Source organism: Pogona vitticeps, chromosome 1, assembly GCF_051106095.1.
Source record: "Pogona vitticeps strain Pit_001003342236 chromosome 1, PviZW2.1, whole genome shotgun sequence".
NCBI classification, from domain to species: Eukaryota; Metazoa; Chordata; class Lepidosauria; order Squamata; family Agamidae; genus Pogona; species Pogona vitticeps.
In genome coordinates, this window is record NC_135783.1 from 355,665,373 (window position 1) to 355,681,051 (window position 15,679).

The 15,679-nt window shown below is 46.3% G+C and overlaps 4 protein-coding genes across 11 annotated transcripts in view; all 4 read left to right on the forward strand.

Annotated features, from left to right (window-relative positions):
• LOC110071163 (uncharacterized) overlaps positions 1-15,234 on the forward strand; it is a 107,322-nt gene extending 92,088 nt beyond the window's left edge. For all 3 annotated transcript variants that reach the window (XM_078384461.1, XM_078384458.1, XM_072996638.2), the window contains one exon: positions 12,086-15,234. In XM_078384461.1, the coding sequence (XP_078240587.1) occupies positions 12,086-14,662 (2,577 nt within the window). In that variant the 3' untranslated portion in view covers positions 14,663-15,234. The remainder of the gene's footprint in view (positions 1-12,085) is intronic.
• The window catches only part of LOC140706082 (uncharacterized), a 276,919-nt gene that overhangs the window by 98,204 nt on the left and 163,036 nt on the right, over positions 1-15,679 (forward strand). The window lies entirely within an intron of this gene.
• The window catches only part of LOC144586363 (uncharacterized), a 222,623-nt gene that overhangs the window by 43,908 nt on the left and 163,036 nt on the right, over positions 1-15,679 (forward strand). The window lies entirely within an intron of this gene.
• LOC140706335 (uncharacterized) overlaps positions 1-15,679 on the forward strand; it is a 68,337-nt gene that overhangs the window by 4,568 nt on the left and 48,090 nt on the right. The gene's annotated exons all lie outside the window — the stretch shown is intronic.

Below are 15,679 nucleotides of genomic sequence, written 5' to 3' on the forward strand. Positions count from 1 at the left end.
TCATCTTCAGTTTCTCCAAAGGAGCTATCCCTTTCCATTCTTTCAGCAAATTTAGATGATATATGCCTGACTTCTTTTGCTTATCAGGAGTAGCAATTTCATAATCTACTGTTCCAATTTTTCTCATAACCTCATAGGGTCCTTGCCATTTTGCAAATAACTTGGCCTATTCCGATGGTAATAATAACAATACGTTCTGTTTCAGTTCAACATTCCTTAGTTGCATCTGCCTATCACATCTTTGTTTCTGTCCTTGTTGTGTTTTCGATAATTCGCTTTTAGCGGTCTCAGCTACCTTGTTTAAATGTTCTCTCATTTCTATCACTTGCTTTACCAAAATTGGAGACTCATCCTTGCCTGTCTCCCATTTTTCCTTCACTAAATCCAGGATTCCTCTAGGACAGAGGTCCCCAACCCCAGGTCTGCGTCCCGGTGCTGGTCCATGGCCTGAACTCTACCCGGCCTCCGAGACAGACCTCCCATCCCACACACTCACCCCCAGCCTGTTTGTACCTGCACACAATCTCCAGTGTGCCCGAGTGATCGCCATGCCGCCGTTTCCGCATGTGCAAATGCCCCCAGACAAGTGCCACACCATCGTTTGCAGATGTGCAGGATTTGCCCCGCCTTCCCCAGACGATCTGCGGGGTAAGAAAGGTTTTTTTTTAAAAAAATTTATTTTATTTATATCCCGCCTATCTGGTCATGTGAGGACCACTCTAGGTGGCTAACAACATAAGAATAATACAATAAAATACATATAACCATATTACTTAACGAAAGAAAAAAAATACTAAACAAAATAGGAAAGCTATAGGGAAGGGAAAAATCGTCAGGAGTTATCTGTTGGGAAGGCCTGCCTAAACATCCATGTTTTTAATTGTTTCTTAAAAATACCCAGCGAGGGAGCCGCGCAAATCTCAGGGGGTAGGTTGTTCCAGAGACGAGGAGCCACCGCCGAGAAGGCCCTATTTCTAGTCTTTTCCTTCCGGGCCTCCCTCGGCGTTAGGCTCCTCAGTCTCACCTCCTGGCTCGCACGAGTGACACGGGTAGATCTTCGTGGGAGGAGGCATTCCGCCAAGTATCGAGGTCCTAAACTGTTTAGGGCTTTATACGCAAGCATCAACACTTTGAAGTCGATGCGGAAACGGATGGGCAGCCAATGCAGTGGGTGAAATATGTTGGTATCTTCTCACTCCACTGAGTAATCTGGCTGCCGCATTCTGCACCACCTGTAGTTTCCGCAGCAGCCTCAAAGGTAGCCCCACGTAGAGCGCATTACAGTGGTCTAATCTTGAGATTACGAGCGCATGCACCAAGGTAGTGAGCGCCCCAACATCAAGGTAGGATTGCAGCTGGGCTATCCGCCTAAGATGAAAAAAGGCGGTGCGGACCACAGACGCCACCTGAGATTCCATAGTGAGCGCCGGGTCTAGATGGATCCCCAAGCTGCGGACCCCATCCCTGGTGGGCAGGGTCACCCCCCCAAAAGTGAGAGAGTTTCCCAAATCCCCTATTGTGGGGGCGCCCACCCTTAGTACCTCCGTCTTGTCCGGGTTCAGCCTCAGCCCGTTCTCCTGCATCCATTCCAGTACGGTCTCCAGGCAGCGCTGAAGGGACAGGACGGCATCTCCTGCAGTTGGTGAAAAGGAGATGTAGAGCTGCGTGTCATCCGCATACTGATGGCACAATGCTCCACACCCCCTGATGACCCCACCCAGCGGCCTCATATAGATATTAAACAGCATTGGGGAGATGATCGACCCCTGTGGAACCCCACAATTGAGGCTCCACGGGGCCGAGACGCTCTCCCCAAGCTGTACTCTCTGGGGGCGGTCCTCCAAGAAGGAACGGAGGCAGGCCAGAGCCCGGCCTCCTATTCCCAACTCAGAGAGCCTCCCCAGGAGGATACCGTGGTCAATGGTATCAAAGGCCGCTGAGATATCTAGGAGGACCAGCAGAGACAATTTGCCCCTGTCGGCCTCCCTCAATAGGTCATCACACAGGGCGACCAATGCCGTTTCTGTACCATGGCGCGGCCTGAAGCCCGACTGGAATGGATCCTGGGCATCTGTTTCATCCAGGAGCGCCTGAAGCTGATCGGCCACCACCCTCTCGACTACCTTGCTTAAGAAAGAAACATTGGCGATGGGCCTATAGTTGCCAATTTCGTCCGCCGCCAAACTAGGTTTCTTTCTAATGGGCCTAATGAGTGTTCTTGAGGGCAGAAGGGAATCTGCCCTCAAGGAAAGACCCATTAATTATTACAGTAGCCCATTCCGTTGTTGAAGGCCTGGCTGCCTTGATTAGCCAGGCCGGGCAAGGGTCCAAAGAGGAGGTGGTGGCACGACAGCTATCAAGCACCCTGGCCACAGTATTGGGCGTGACAGGCTGAAAGGAGTCAAAGGTCACCGGGCAAGACGGAGCGCTGGACATCTCAGCTCGACTCACTGTATTCAAAAAAGGAGAGAGGTCCCGGCGGTTGGCCTCCACTTTCGATTTAAAAAATGCTGCAAATTGGTCCGGTGAAAAACTAGGGGGAGGCCCATCACTCGGACCAATTCCGGATAGGTCGCGCACTATACGGAATAATTCCGCCTGCTGGTTAGTAGCTTCGCTTATCCAGTTAGCGAGATATGTTCGACTAGCAGCCTTTACCTTCGCTAGGTAAAGGTTAGTAGCGACCTTGACAGCTATGCAATTGAAATCCGTCAGGTCCTTTCTCCATTTGCGCTCTAGCCATCTCCTGACCCGCTTCGATGTCCGGAGATCCTGGTTATACCAGGGCGCCAGGCGGTCTCTGCGGCGGAGAGGGCGTTTAGGAGCGATCGTGTCTACGGCACTAGTCGCGGCGGTAAACCAGCCGTCGACCAGAGCCTCGACAGGAGCGCCAGCCAGGTCAGCCGTAACCCGTCTCATGGCTTCCTGGAATCCAACCGGATCCAGTAGCCTTCGAGGGCGGACCATAACAATAGGTCCTTGCCTCCTGCGAGGGGGGAGAGCCATTTTGAGGGTGCATTTTATTAGGTGGTGATCCGACCATGACAAGGGTACCGACTCAAAATCAGTCACCATCGGACCACTCTCGCTCCCATTGGTGGAAAAGACCAGGTCTAGTGTATGACCACCCACGTGTGTAGGGCCGTTGACATGTTGGGACATGTTCAAGAAGGCCATGGTCTCCAGGAACTCAAGAGCTGGCCCGGAAACCTCTGCCCCCGCATGCACGTTAAAGTCCCCCAAAACCAGTAGCTTCGGGGAACCCAACAGTGCCGCGGAGACAAAGTCCGCCAGCTCCGGTAGGGAAATGGCTGGGTCGCGGGGAGTGCGGTAACCCAGCAAGATCCCAATACCGTCCCTGGCCCCAATCGACACGTGGAGAGCCTCAAGACCCGGCTTTACCACCGAGGAGCGCCTAGCTACCTCCAAGGTGGATTTATAAACAATGGCTACTCCCCCCCGGGCCCTCCAGTCTACCCTGGTGTTGGACAGCATAACCGGGCGGACAGATGAGAGCTAGGGGGGGACCCCCTTCTCCGCCAATCCATGTTTCGGTTATGCAGGCCAGGTCTGCATCTTCCTCCAGAATGAGGTCGTAAATTAGCTGGGCCTTGTTAGATACAGACCTGGCATTCAACAACACCAGGCGTAGGGTGGAGGGGTGACTGGTCTGACTACCTCGGTACAGGTTGGGAACCCCTGCACTAGGATCCCACCCGTACATCATTTCAAAGTCCTGTGGGACTTCTCTAATGGCAAACATTAAAGGAGCTATTAATAAAAGCCATTGTCTAGGTTTTTCTATTACTACATTTCTTAACATTGCTTTTAAAGTCTTATTAAATCTTTTCACTCATCCGTTCGTTTGTCGGTGGTATACAGTAGCATGAATAGGTTTAATACCGAATAACTTCCATATTTCTCATAAAATTGGATCCCTGATCTGTTAACACTTAATTTGGGAATCCTTGTCTAGAAAAGACTTGCATCACTTCTTTTGCTAATGTTTTAGCTGTGGTAGACCTTGGAGTTATAGCCTCTGGATATGTGGTGGCATAGTCTACCAATACTAATATATGTGTGTGTCCCCCTGAGGACCGTATTAAAGGACCAACTAAATCTATCCTTATGCATTCAAATGGTTGATTTACTAGGGGCATTGGTATAAGAGGAGCTCCCTGTTTTGATTTTGGTTGAGCCATTCGTAAATTGAATCGTTCGCAAATAGGGACGATCGCAAGTCGAGGTACCACTGTAATTTTTCCTCATTTGGGAAGGTTTTGCATTTGTGGAAGGACCCCTCCTTTCCTATCAAAGCCTCTCCAACTCTGCTTGTTAACCATGCCAGCACCTTCTTGGACTTAGGTGACCCTCCTTTTTTGTGGTATATACACTTCCCCTGGGGCTCTACTACCGTTGTTTTAGACAGACTCCAGGCCCTCAGGAGAGATTTTTTCTCTTTTTTCCCCTTCCCTTTCAACTTCTTTCTAACTTGCTTCCTCATCTCAGCTAAGTCTGTCTTTCGGAAATCAATGATTTTTGTGTCCGGAGATTTCCTTGACACTCCCTACCCAACCTGCAGGGTGAAAAAGATGGCAGCATGGTCAGTATTCCCTATCGACTCAGTGACATTCCTGTCCCTAACCAGGTCCTGAGTAGCTCACAATAATGGAGCCATTGTCCCCTTTCCTCTCTGTTGGGCTCCATGAGAAATTGCTCCAAGGCACAGTCGTTTAGCATGTCAAGAAACCCAGTCTCTCTTTCTTCACCTTAGCACGCATTGGCCTGTGAGGAGAATTAAAATTCCCTGTGATTCCAGTCCTGTCCCTTTTGTACACCTCCCTGATTTCTCTCCACATTTGAAATTTTTCCCCCTCAAGTTTCCCCCCGCATTTCCCCCTCAATTTTTGAGCTCCCCACCCAAAATCACTTTGCTCCTTGGCTTGGCAGTTTAACCCACAGTGATTCTGTGATGGAGTCTGACCCGCCGTCCATCTCCATTCTGCTGGATTCTACCCCTTCTTTGACCTAGATGGCCACCCCACCTCCAACACGCCCCACCCTGTCCTCCTCTAGTTTTTATTGTCTGGGATTGCGGTATCCCACTGGTTCTCCGTAAACACACCAGGTTTCCGTTATGGCCACTGAATCAATCATATATCTACTCTCCCGATGTTCCAGCTGTCTCATCTTTGCTCAGGCGCTTCGGGCATTTGCGTGAAAGCCTCTGCGTATGGAGGTCCCCCAGAAGGGCTGCTTGTTTGCTCCTCCTTCCAGTGGACCAACAATCCCATCCCATCACACTCTCTGTCCTAATTACTACACTATCATCACGTTGTTGTGCCCTAACCTCTCCACCCTCTTTCCATAGGGATGAGGAGTCCCGAAATGAATGCCTCTCGGCTCCTGTTGGCTTCTCCCCCCCCCCCGGGATTCAGTTTAAAAGTTGCTCTGCCACCTTTTAAATGTTACGCGCCAGCAGTCTGGTTCCGTGTTCATTCAAGTGAAGCCCGTCCCTCTTGTACAAGCCCAGCTTGTCCCGAAACATCCCCCAGTGCTGAATGAATCTAACCACCCCCTTGACATTACCCTCTCATCCACACATCGAAATCCCTGACCTCCGTCTGCCTAGCTGGCCCCGCGTGCGGAACAAGTAGCACTTCCGAGAACGCTACCTTGGAGATACAGTAATATCTCGATTTACGTACGCCTCGGTTTAGGTAATTTCTGGTTTATGAAGGGAAATCAGTTCGAAATAATGCCTCAGTTTACATTTCTTTTTTCCCATTTTATCGCCTGGAGGTTAATAATGCCACCACCGTTGCTGTGGCAATCCGCATTCTGGTTTATGTATTTTTCGCTTAACGTAATGTCCTGGAGGACACACTGGTTTCATAAACCAAGGAACTACTTTAACATGCAGCATTTAGAACTTGTAATATTCAATTTTGCTGGGGTCAAATACCTTCTCAATGTCAATGCATGCATTGTTGCTTTTATTCTCACAGATGTGGTTTATCAAATTCTTTCCTCCCCCCCTTTTCATACACATTAGTTAAGGTATCTAACTCTGGAGCCAGAGGTTGGGAGTTCATTTCCCTTCTAGTCCTGCAGTTCTAAGATTCTATTACAGTCAATCCTCAACTTACAAACGGTCCTAGTTACAATCATTTCGACTTACAAACCATTCTGATAGAAAAATATTGTTTCGACTTGCAAACTTAGATTCGAGTTACGAACTGAAAAAATGCACAGGAGGTGGAGAAAGCACGAAATTTGAAGTTTCAGATAACTGTTGGCCAGTGAAGAGTGTGCCTGTCTGCTTCTTCGCTCTTCCCAGTGTTTTGAGAGTGGATTTGGAGACAGTCTTCAGACTGTCTCATATTGCCTGGTATTACTTGGTATAGTGCTGTATGGACTGTATTTTTATTTTTTGGCTTTTAAAAAGTTTTTGATTTTTGGATTTTGAAAAGGTGTTCCCTCCCTCCTTTGCTGCCCCCCCTTTTCCCAAAAGTTGCTTGTATTGGCTTGTCTTGATTGAAAAGGTTGCTATTCAAGGTGTTCTGTTGAAAAGGTTTCTGTTCCCTCCTTCCCTCCCTATTTTCTTTCCTTTTTAAAAAAAATCTTGGTTTAAAAGGGAAAAAAGAAAAAAATTCTGCCCCCAGTGATAGGAACGGTTTAACCGGCTTTGCATTAGTTCCTATGGGGGTTACAAACTGCCCCTCAACCTAAGAACCAAAACAGCCAGAAGGGATTAATTGGTATTCAATTCATTCCTATGGTAAATGCTGATTCGACTTATGAAATTTTTGACTTACAAACTTCCGGAATGGATTAAGTTTGTAAGTCGAGGGTTGACTGTACCTCAGTACCTATTTCTCTGACCATCTCTGCTACCTAGACTGTTGTCAGAAATTCCTGATGATTCTCTACCCATAACAGCATTTTATCAACTCTATATCCCATCGCTTTCATGGATTTCTCCTTTCTCTTCACCCTCTGAATAATAATCTCTGCAGATTTTATCAATTCCCGGCATTGATCACTGTCGCGATCCTCTCTGAAGCCCCTATCCCCCCAGGCCTTCACGAGGTTCTCGCTCTTCTTCCTTCTTCGCTGCCACCATATTAATGCTTTAATGTCAACTACTTATAGAGAAAAGTGTGCTGTTCAAAACTTAAATCTTTTATTTGATCAGGGAAGTAAATAAACGATGAATATTCATGGTATAAATCACAGGCTGCCAGTCACTTGTATTTGAATCACATCTAATGTAACTTTAATATCTTTTAACCCTGTGTTTCAGTTATCATTCTTACAGATCTCTAACTCACTTTCCAGACACTTTCAAGTTAAACACAGTTTCTCTCACACAGAATCTCCCTCGGAGTCCATACACCAGTCTTTATATCCAGCCCCCTCCGCCCTTGGCTCCACCTTCCACCCACTCATTGGCTCCTTCTTCCCTATTCTGCGGTAACGGACAGGTGAGGGCAGGGATGTTAGCTACACACCTCCCCCCTTAAAAAGTTGAACAACAAGGAGCTTTAAGGTAGTACACCAACAACTTTCCAGCATTATAATCAAACCTTACCACCTTGGAACATATGTAATAATTAAACAACTTATTTGCTTGCTGTGCAATAAACCTTATAGTTCAGTTACTAGTTCAATTACAATACTCTCCCTTTCAATCATATACACAGGTGCTTTCTCAACCACATTCCGTAACACTTTTAATACTTAACATACATTTTATTTCCATAGAACACACAACATATAACATTTACCGAGGTGCAAATAAACATTTTATCGCTTTTGCCATTTTACCAAGGGCCATTCCCTTCGTCGTCAGTCTTCGGCATTCTGCTACCACATTTTGAGATTCTTTTGTTCCAATCTTTTTTTTTTTTTTAGTCCAAGCTTTGTGGCATTAGAATTCTCTCTCTCCACAACACATTTTTGTCCTTTTCGAAAACCCAGCATCGTAGTCATGGTGGAGTGGTAGTGCTTATAAAGGAAATGTCCTACCCTCCGGTGCAGCTTGCACTTTTCTGAAATCCACCTTCCTTCACACCGTTACGATACACATGAACCACTGGCGACTGGGACCTCTCGCCAACCTGCAGCTTCCGTCTCCGGAATGTCTTTCGATGAAGGATCTTGCAGTCAAACGCCAGGCTCGGTGCGGCTCCTGTTTCGAATCCGGACCCCTCCGCGATGGTGATGCCTCTCTGGCACTTGGGACCTCTCCGTATGCAGTCTGCCACCGGTGCGGTCTTCCAACTGTCTTTCTGCCATGTTATTTTAGCTGCTCTACAGAGTTTCACCTCTCTTTCTGGAGCAGATATCGTGATGCCCTTGGTTAAATCCTTTAGGTAGTGCCTAGCAAGATCAAGCTTAACTCTCAATCCTTTTGCATGTTGCACCACTGGCAGGGTTAGGCTACATTTCAACCTACAGTGGTGCCCCGCTAGACGATGACCTCACAAAATGACGAATCCGCATGATGATGAGTTTTTGGTATCGCCATTGCGCTTCACGAAACAGTGTTTCCTATGGGTGATTTTAGCTGGATGATGTTTCGGTTTGTGCTTCGCAAGACTTTTTTGGGGGGACCGATGCTTCGCAAGATTATGATTTTAACAGCTGATTGGCAGCTTCACAAAACAGGTGTTTTCGGGACCAACGCTTCGCAGGACAGTGATTTTAACAGCTGATCGGCGCTTTGCAAATTGGCTTCCCTATGGGCGATTTTTGAAAAACGACAACAATTTTTCCCCATTGGAACGCATTAAATGGATTTCAATGCATTCCAATGGGGAATCGCATTTCGCAAGACAATGTTTTCACAAGACAGCAATTTCAATGGAACGGATTAACATCGTCTTGCAAGGAACCACTGTATTTAGCTTTCGATAGGTCACCCCTCTGCCTTCTCAATATGGCCACGCATGTTTTCTCTTGGGCTTTTCCCTTCTTGTATATTAACCAAACTTCGCATTTTGGCCCCAAAGTTTAACTAGATAGGTTCAGACTCTATAAGGTGTAACCTCCTGTGGGTGTGCATCCCCAGTGTCAACCCTGTGCACTACACCCTTGGCTACTCCAGGCTTGTTGGAGAAAACCTGCTTGTACTCCATAAACACGGCTCTAGCTTCTTTTTGTTGTGCTGGGGAAAGTGAGTGACTGATTTGGACCTCCTTTGAGGTGTATATGGGTCCGCTCCTCCCTTCCCCACAAGGTAACTTGAGATTTTCACTGTCTGCTTCTTTCAATGTCAGCAAGACGTTTTCCTTTCTATAGTATGGCTTGATCACATTCCCATAGACTACTCTCCTGCCTGATTCTCCCTCCAACAGTTTAATGCAATCTACCTCATTCACTTGGGAAGTTACTTGCATCCTCTTGGATAGGAAAGAGATTTCTAAAAACGTTACCACCTTATCAGTAAACCCCCTGCGACACATATACATCAGCAGAGCTTCTGCAATGGTCTGTGCCTCAATTTTTCTTAGGGGAGCTACTTTGGGATAATGTGTTGCACAGTCAACAATATATAGAATGAATCTGTTTCCCTTCAGAGTAACTCTGAGGGACGTGGTGGCGCTGTGGGCTAAACCGCAGAAGCCTGTGCTGCAGGGTCAGAAGACCAAGCAGTCGTAAGATCGAATCCACGCGACGGAGTGAGCGCCCGTTGCTTATCCCAGCTCCCGCCAATCTAGCGGTTCGAAAGCATGCAAATGCGAGTAGATAAATAGGTACCATCTCGGTGGGAAGGTAAACAGCGTTCCGTGTCTAAATCACACTAGCCATGTGACCACGGAAAGATTGTCTTCAGACAAACGCTGTCTCTATGGCTTGAAGAGCGGGATGAGCGCCGCCCCCTAGAGTCGGACACGACTGGACAAAAATTGTCAAGGGGAACCTTTACCTTTACTTTTTTTCAGAGTAACTCTGGGCAACAGTCCAACTATGTCTAACCCATTGCGCCGGACTGGGTTTGAAATGACAGGTAAAGGCCACAGCTTGGAGTCAGTTTTGTCACTGCCATCCCCTTGCCTCTGACCTCCTTCACACCTCTGGCCAAATTCTTTTGTTTGCTCCTCCATTTCAAGCCAGTAAAAGTTTTGAGCTAATCTTTGTGCAGTATTTGTAATACCAAAAAGAGCTGCAAAGGTACCAGCGTGCCCCTGCTTCTCTATCCCCACTTGATCTTTGAGAGGAACAATCAGTTGCTTTGAGAAGAAAAATCAGTCGCTTGTGAATCCCCTGGGATTCACAAAGGCCTTTCTGTACAAAAGGACTCTCAGGGTTAACTGACCTTTGCCAACTTTCTCAAAACATTGATCCAGCATGGGATCTGTTCTTTGTTCCCTTTTAAATGTGTTTTCTAGGGGAACCTTAATAGGTATTAATTCAGTTGCTGGATCCTCTCCTCTCACCAGCTCTGTTTGAATTTTGCCCTTATCCTCTGCTTTGCCTTCTTTCTGCTGGAAGCGAGTCTGCACTAAAACACTTTTGACATGCTCAGTGAGATTGATCCCAATTAAACAAGGTGCAGGCAATCAATCAGCTATGCCTAGTTCTCCATAATACTTTCCACCCTTGATATCTTATAGGTACCTCAGCCACTGGCATGGTAATTAGTTCTGTACCTATCCCTTTAACTGTCAGGCTTTCACCTTTCAATATGTACTCTGGAGGGACTATTTCCAGACACTTTCAAGTTACACACAGTCTCTCACACACAGAATCTCCCACAGACTCCATAGACCACTCTTTATATCTGTCTCCCTCCCCCCTTGGCTCCACCTTCCGTCCACTTATTGGCTCCTTCTTCCCTGTTCTGCGGTAACGGACAGGTGAGGGCAAGGCTGTTCACTACAACCACTAACTGCTCTTTACTGGTTCTCGAGTCCAATAATTTAGCTGCTTTGCATTCATCCACTTTTACTCTTCCTTTCTAAAACTGCCCTCCCCCCCCTTGTTATTCATTTTTCCTAAACAATCCTTTAATTCAAATATTTGTTTCCTCTTTAATCAACTTTGAGAAATTCATTTCTAATTTTTTGTAAACTGAAGTACAATCATTGGGGAGAATTTGAGAAGGAAAAGAAGTTAATACAGTGGTGCCTCACATAGCGATTGCTTCGTATAATGATGAAATTGCTTTGCGATGAAGATTTTGCTATCGCTTTTGCGATCGTTTAGCGATGTTTCCTGTGGGGGAATTTCGCTTTGCGATGATCGGTTCCCTTGGGAACCGATCATGGCAAAGCAAGGCTTCTGCAACTGCTGATCTGCGGAAGGAGGGGCGAAGGGCCTGGCCCCAATCCCCATGCACAGCCAGAGAGCTGCAAAGGAGGAGGCACCCGCGGGGGACCAGGATCAGGGCAGCAGTGCTGGATGGGGGGCGGCACACCAGAGACCTTCTCTGTGCCCCGCCAAGGAGACTGGGCATCGTGCAGGGCTGGCTGGCCGGCTGGCGGTGGGTGGTGCGCCACTTCCCGCCCCGGGTGGCTGCCTGCCTCTGAGTCCTCTTCCTGCCAATCGCTATCCAAGGCAGACAAACCCCGGAGGCCTTCCTTGCGGTGCCCGGGGAGCACGGCCGCGTCCACGTTGACCCACCGGCCACTGCAGGCAGGAGCGGGCAGAGGCAGAGGCCAGAGCCTCCTGCCTTGGGCAGCCGATGCCCTTTCTGCCTTCTGCTCTGTGACTCAGGAGGAGCCCGAACACATCATTCATTATTTTCTAATTTTCTGTAAACTGAAGTACAATCATTGGGGAGAGTTTGAGAAGGAAAAGAAGTTAATATACTTTGATTTTGATGTACTTCTTTGGGTATGGAAGTGATCCTCCTTTCATGACTCCACCCTTCAAAAAGTCCCTCAGTGAAGAGCCCTTCCAACCTCAAGGCCACAGAAACAACCTCCGGTCCGGCTTCATCCCCTCCCAGGTTCTCCTCCCTTGCCTTTTTGGCTGTCTTTCCTTCCTCCTCCATGACTCAGGCGGAGCGCAAACACATGATTCCTTATTCCTGCAGATTTTAGAAGTGGTTGTTTCTCTTTTTCTAATCTGTCAGATGATGAACAGGAGAAGAAGAATTGCCCAGCAACATCTCAGGCCACCTGGGCAGGAACTCATCATCAAGCAAGAAAACAGAGAATTGAAAAACGGAAAGGGCAGGAATGGATTTCACATGAAAGGACTGACGCATAGGACAAACCACGTCAATTCATGTCACCCCAGTAGACATCAAACAACACATGCAGGGGAGAAACTGTGTCCATGTATGAAATGTGGAAAGAGCTTCAATCAGAACAAGAGCCTCCTTATACACCATAGAACTCACACTGGGGAGAAACCACATAAATGCATTGAATGTGGCAAGAGCTTTAGTATTAGTGGTGCCCTTAGGTTACATCAGAAGACACACACTAGGGAGAAATCGCATGAATGCATAGAATGTGGAAAGAGCTTCAGTAGGAGTAGTGCCCTTGGGATACATCAAAGGACCCACACTGGAGAGAAACCACATAAATGCTGGGAATGTGGAAAGAGCTTTAATCAGAGTAGTAACCTTAGTTCACATCAAAAGACCCACACTGGGGAGAAACCACATAAATGCTGGGAATGTGGAAAGAGCTTTAGTACCAGTAGTGCCCTTAGGTTACATAAAAGGACCCACACTGGGGAGAAACCACATAAATGCATGGAATGTGGAAAGAGCTTTAGCAGGAGTGGTGCCCTTAAGTCACATCAAAGGACCCACACTGGTGAGAAACCACATGAATGCAGAGAATGTGGAAAGAGCTTTAATCAGAGTGGTAGCCTTAGGTCACATCAAATGACCCACACAGGGGAGAAACCACATAAATGCTTGGAATGTGGAAAGAGCTTTAGTTGGAGTAGTGCCCTTAGGTTACATGAAAGGACCCACACTGGGGAGAAACCACATAAATGCATAGAATGTGGAAAGAGCTTTATTACCAGTGGTGTCCTTAGGATACATGAAAGGACCCACACTGGGGAGAAACCACATAAATGCATAGAATGTGATAAGAGCTTTACTACAACTGGTCTCCTTAGGTTTCATCAAAGGATCCACACTGGGGAGAAACCACATAAATGCATGGAATGTGGAAAGAGCTTTAGGACGAGTGGTGAACTTAGGTCACATCAAAGGACACACACTGGGGAGAAACCATATAAATGCATGGAATGTGGAAAGACTTTTAGTCAGAGTTGTGAACTTAGGGTACATCAAAGGACCCACACTGGGGAGAAACCACATAAATGCATGGAATGTGGAAAGAGCTTTAGTACGAGTGGTGCCTTTAGGTTACATCAAAGGACCCACACTGGAGAGAAACCGTATAAATGCATGAAATGTGGAAAGAGCTTTAGTTGGAGTTCTAACCTTAAGTCACATGAAAGAACCCACACTGGGGAGAAACCACATAAATGCATGGAATGTGGGAAGACCTTTAGTTCCAGTGCTGCTCTTAGGTCACATGAAAGGACTCACACTGGGGAGAAACCACATAAATGCTTGGAATGTGGAAAGAGCTTTAGTTGGAGTTCTAACCTTAGGTCACATGAAAGAACCCACACAGGTGAGAAACCACATAATTGCATGAAGTGTGGAAAGTGGTTTAATAGGAGTAGTCAACTTGAGGTACATGAAAGAATTCACACTGGAGAAAAACCACATAAATGCATGGAATGTGGAAAAACCTTTAGTACAAATAGTGTCCTTAGATTACATAAGAGGACCCACACTGGGGAGAAACCACATAAATGCATTGAGTGTGGAAAGAGCTTTAGTTGGAGTAGTGCCCTTAGGTTACATCACAGGACCCACACTGGGGAGAAACCACATAAATGCATGGAATGTGGAAAGAGTTTTAGTATCAGTTTTGCCCTTAGGTTGCATCAAAGGACTCACACTGGGGAGAAACCACATAAATGCATGGAATGTGGAAAGAGTTTTATAACCAGTTATCACCTTACGTTACATCAAAGGACCCACACTGGGGAGAAACCACATCAATGCATGGAATGTGGAAAGAGCTTTAGTCAGAATGGACACTTTAGGTTACATCAAAGAACCCACACTGGGGAGAAACCATATAAATGCATGGATTGTGGAAAGAGCTTTAGTTGCAGGGGTGCCCTTAGGTCACATGAAAGGAGCCACACTGGGGAGAAAACACATAAATGTGTGGAATGTGGAAAGAGCTTTAATCAGAGTTTTAGCCTTAGGGCACATGAAAGGACCCACACTGGGGAGAAACCACATAAATGCATGGAATGTGGAAAGAATTTTAATCTCAGTTCTCATCTTAGGTTACATCAAAGGACTCACACTGGGGAGAGACCACATAAATGCATGGAATGTGGAAAGAGCTTTAGTACGAGTGGTGCCTTTAGGTTACATCAAAGGACCCACACTGGGGAGAAACCACATAAATGCATGGAATGTGGAAAGAGCTTTAGTACAAGTAGTAACCTAAGGTCACATCAAAGAATTCACACTGGAGAGAAACCACATAAATGCTTGGAATGTGGAAAGAGCTTTATTCAGAATGGTCACCTTAGGTCACATCAAAGGATCCACACTGGAGAGAAATCACATGCTGTATTTTTCCATGTATAAGACTATGCTTTTGTCTAAAATCTTTAGACTTAAAATTGAGGGTCGTTTTATACACAGAGGTAAACTGGGGAGAGAAAAAACAAGTGGAGCGGAAAGCAGTGTACAAATTGATCCTGCAGGGCTTTGCATAGAATGTGGAAAGAGGTTTAGTACAACTGGTATCCTTAGGTTTCATCAAAGTACCCACACTGGGGAGTGTGGCGGAATGCCCACATCACTCCTGTCCGTTATATGGAGCTCAAGTGCAGGAGCCTATGATATTACAGAAGCAAAGTTAGAGTGACAGACAGAGAGAAAGGGAGAGAAATAGGGAATGGAAGTGAGAGATTTAGGACATTGAATTGAGAGAGATAAGACAGAGAGTGGAAGGTTGGAGTCTTATAGAGAATAGGAAATAGTTAAAAATAATAGAGAATAGTCAAAGAATATTGTTAAAGTGATTATTGTAAATAAAAGCACATACAAGCAAACATTTAATCAAATCCAATTTAATGAATAATCTTCAACGACTGTGATTTACATCTGTGATTTACATACGAACGAAAAGATCAATAAACCTGTTGTATTGGCAAGACGTGTCTGAGATATATTTGGTATAGTGTGGACTAGATCCACTGGTGGCAGCCTAAAAAGAGGAAACGCATCCAGAGGGTGGACCTGTGTTTGGGGAGGACAAACAAGTGACACTGGGGGGGGGGTTGACATAGTGGTGGCCAGCAGCTGGATGTGATTAAAAGTCCAGTAAGCCAAAAGTAAAAAGGGAATTTTCTGAGCCTAAGGGACCTAGTAGTCTGGGACTGTAGTGAAGGGGTGGGAAACCCTTGAGAGCACATCTTGAAAATCTTAGAAGAAACTCCTGATTGCAGACTAAGGACAGGAAAAGGCTTTGAGGAAAATTCAGTAGTTTAAGGTTACCTCACACTTTAAGTAAAAGACCAGTAGGCTAGCTTGAGATCCCAAGCTCTAAGAAGGGAGCACTGAGGATAAGTAGAAGCCATGGTTATAAATATAGCTAAG